The following is a 3,806-nucleotide window of genomic DNA, read 5'->3' on the forward strand; positions in this document are numbered from 1 at the left end:
AAAAGGATAAAAATAAAAATAAAAATGAGTAAAGGATAATATATATATATATATATATATTGAAATTAAAAATTAAAAAAATTTATTCCGAAATTTTCTATTCTTATTTCAATGAAGGAAAATGCTTTTAAAGCAAACGATTCTAAAAGAAATTTTTGGCCAAGACTTCTGATTGGTGAGCTTCGCAAGAGATAAGAAAGTGGGGTCTCACTCTCTTATATCTTGCTAATAAACCGTCTTAGGAAAGATTTCAGTTAGAATCCTCACATGAATTATATAATTTTTAAATTTTAATATTGTAAATTACAAATAAAACTCTACCATTGCCCCCTCTCATATAATTTTCTACCTCTGTCCCAAGTACAAGCCTTCATGAATTGATGGTTTGGTGACTTTGTTTTCGAACAAACAAATTGTTCCATTTTACCAAATCTTCACCAAGGAATTTGCAACTGGAAGACCAAAGGAAAAATAATCATGGAAAAGGAAAAACAGAAGCAACTTTTTCAAACGTTGTAGAATGATAGAAAATTTTAGCGAAGCATATAAAAAATTACTTGGATTTCATGTTTGGTAAAATGAAAATCATTTAGAATTAGACTGTCATTTACTCAGACTGTTTTGATGTGAACGTAGGTTAATGTCATGATAACATTAGGGTATGTTGTTTTGATATGAGTGAGAATGACGTAGATCAAACGAGTCCGAGTTGTGTGACTTTTGCGATTCTTGGTAGAAATTGTAATACGAACACAAGAAAATCTTTATCATTTTGAGAAAAATAAGTTTGTGTGAATATAATTTCTAAAATGCTATTACTGTTGGATGCAAATCTTTTGCTAACAATTCTTTTTGCATATCATTTTCTTGTAACTTTCTTCTTAGGGAACTCTCCTTGACTTGTCTACACTACTACTAGTCGATAATTTTCAATGTAAAAGTGACCCTTTAGGTGTCCAAATCATTGACTCTTTTTCATCGTGGGAACTCCCGACTTATGTGAAGACCCCAAGTCGTCCCCAAATTCTTATTAACACTTTTGCTACTCTGTGTATGTATATATGTGTGTGTGTGTGAGGATAACTATATACATAAAACAAGCATAGCATTTCCAAAGGTGTAGGAGAAATGGGGTTGGGTTGGTTCATCGCTTCTTTTTTCCTGCTTGCAACATCTTCATTTGCAGGTGATCAAAGACATGTGATGTGGTTATCTCATTTGGTTCAATGTAATGTAATTAGTTAGTTTTTTTTTTATTTTTTTTTTTCACCCTTGGTATTCACATACGCATGTCTCCATTAAGGCTCAAACTCTTAACCTCCCTTTGAAAAGTAAAACCTGATACGGCTAGGCCACTGGCCTATTGGTGATTCAATGTATTGTTTGCAATATTTTACATAATATAAATTTATTTTATTTTATTTTATTTTATTTTTTAACTTTGTTCACATATAAAATGTATTGATTGGGAATGAACATATAAGCATTATATGTAGTGCATAATATTGATAGCTGAAAAGGGACAATAATTAACATTCTCCTATTTATCTTTTTTGGGCAGAAGCAGAGCAAGGACTTAACCATTCAGCTTTGCACTTGACCTTGTATCATGTGGGTGGACATGGCTCACCTCTAACCTCCCGGTCTCCACCATCCATCTCCGAGTTACTATCTCGGGACCAAGCACGAGTTAAGCATCTGAACTTCATACTCACTAACAAATCAGAACACCTTTCTGAACCAAAGTCCATTAGCACACCCGTGAACCCTGGCGAGTCTATTAGTTCGGGCAATTACTATGTTGAGATAGGCCTTGGCACTCCACCCAGTCACTATCCTGTGCTTGTCGACACAGGCAGCACCATCTCCTGGCTGCAATGCAAGCCTTGCGAGGTGTCTTGCCATGAACAGGTCGGTCCCATTTTCGACCCCTCTGCATCCAGCACCTACAAAAGGTTATTGTGCACAACACCCGAGTGCAATTCCCTTAATAACCGTGCTTGCACTACCTCTAACGAGTGCTTGTACAAGGTTACCTATGGGGACAAATCTTTCACTAGTGGCTACTTGAGTCAGGATTCACTGACCCTAACCCAGTCAGAAACGCTGCCTAGTTTTGTGTTTGGGTGTGGCCAGGATAATGAAGGGTTGTTCGGTAAGTCTGCTGGTCTTTTTGGCCTGACCCGCAACAAACTCTCCATGTTCTCTCAGTTGTCATCCAAATATGGAAATGCCTTCTCCTACTGCCTCCCGACAGCGCACGGAGGCACTGGAGGCTCATTGTCCATAGGGAGGGATTCATTGATGGGATTTTCCTACAAGTTCACTCCAATGCTTACTGATTCTCGAGGGGGCGGCTTTTACTTTTTGAGTTTGTCGGCAATTGCAGTGGCAGGCAAGACACTGGGAGTGGCAGTGGCCGAGTACAACGTTCCAACAATTATAGATTCTGGGACGGTGATCACGCGCCTGCCTACGTCAGTATATGCTGCGCTCAAGGATGAGTTCACAAAGATAATGTCCTCAAAGCACGAGACTGCCCCGCCTTTTTCATTATTCGACACATGTTATAAAGGGAGTTTGAAAGAAATGTCAGATGTGCCCGAGGTTGGGATGGTGTTTCAAGGAGAGGCCGACCTCACTCTTCCGCCTCAAAACATTCTGTATGATGTGGCTGAGGAGGGCATTACATGCTTGGCCTTCGCAGGAAACTCAGACTTGGGTGATATCGCCATTATTGGAAACCATCAGCATCAGACATATAACAACTAATCAACTCTGCATACATAATTGAATCTGCGATAATGAATTGCTTAGAGCTTTTCCATAATATAGCTTCCTGAGCCAACATAAAAATATATCCAGAAGTGGATTTTCTACTACTTGAATAACCTGCATAGTCCGAATCAAAATAACCAACTATCTCCAAACGATTTGATTCTTGTACACCAAGATAAACTCTTTTGTTCTCTAAAGATACCTGAAAACTTTCTTCATCGCCCTCCAATGAGCAATACCTGGATTTTGCTGAAATCTTCCAAACATCCCAACCACATAACTAATATCTGATCTAATGCACGTTATAGCATACATCAGACTTCCAACTTCAGACGCATATGCGGTGACATCGATTTTACTTTTCTCAATCTCATTCCTAGGACATTGTTCTTCTGAAAAAATATCCCCATTTACAACTGGAACCTCACCAGGTGCATAAGTTTCCCTCCCAAAAGTTTTTAAAATTTTATTAATATATGCCTTTTGAGATAAACCAAGTGTGTCTGTTATGCGATCTCTATGGATCTTAATACCCAGGATAAACTCGGCATTACCCATATCCTTCATATCAAAATGACTTGATAAAAAATTCTTCATATCATGTATCGCATGAATGTCATTGCTAGCTAGTAAGATATCATCAACATATAAGATAAGAATAATAAAATGACTCCCACTGACCTTAAGATATATGCATTTGTCTCCAACATTCTCCTTAAACCCATAGCTAGTAATCATTTCATCAAATTTCAAGTACCACTGTCGTGAAGCTTGTTTAAGCCCATAAATTGATTTTTTTATTTTACACATTTGATGTTCATGTCCCTTAACCATAACACCTTCAGGTTAAGACACGTATATCTTTTCTTCAAGGTCTCCATTAAGGAATGCTGTCTTCACATCCATCTGATGCAACTCAAGATCATAATGTGCAACAATAGAAAGAATGACTCTCAAAGAGTTCTTTGATGAAACTGAAGAGAAAGTCTCAGAGAAATCAACACCTGGCTTCTGCTTGCAACCTTTAG

The 3,806-nt window shown here is 37.7% G+C and overlaps 1 protein-coding gene across 2 annotated transcripts; it reads left to right on the forward strand.

Moving 5' to 3' along the window:
• Nucleotides 1-1,051: 1,051 nt before the first annotated feature.
• Nucleotides 1,052-2,858, forward strand: LOC132304724 (aspartyl protease family protein At5g10770-like). Of its 2 annotated transcripts, none has more exons than XM_059802452.1 (2): nt 1,052-1,186; nt 1,562-2,858. In XM_059802452.1, exons 1-2 carry the CDS (start codon nt 1,129-1,131, stop codon nt 2,770-2,772), a joined length of 1,269 nt encoding a protein of 422 aa, XP_059658435.1. In that variant the 5' UTR covers nt 1,052-1,128; the 3' UTR covers nt 2,773-2,858. The 2 variants fall into 2 exon arrangements, with proteins under 2 accessions (XP_059658435.1, XP_059658440.1); XM_059802457.1 differs by having other exon boundaries at nt 1,568-2,858.
• The last annotated feature ends 948 nt before the right edge of the window (nt 2,859-3,806 follow it).

This window comes from Cornus florida, unplaced genomic scaffold (genome assembly GCF_030987335.1).
Source record: "Cornus florida cultivar Cherokee Brave unplaced genomic scaffold, ASM3098733v1 CherokeeBrave_3.0.0_Hap2_Chr01, whole genome shotgun sequence".
Taxonomy (NCBI): domain Eukaryota; kingdom Viridiplantae; phylum Streptophyta; class Magnoliopsida; order Cornales; family Cornaceae; genus Cornus; species Cornus florida.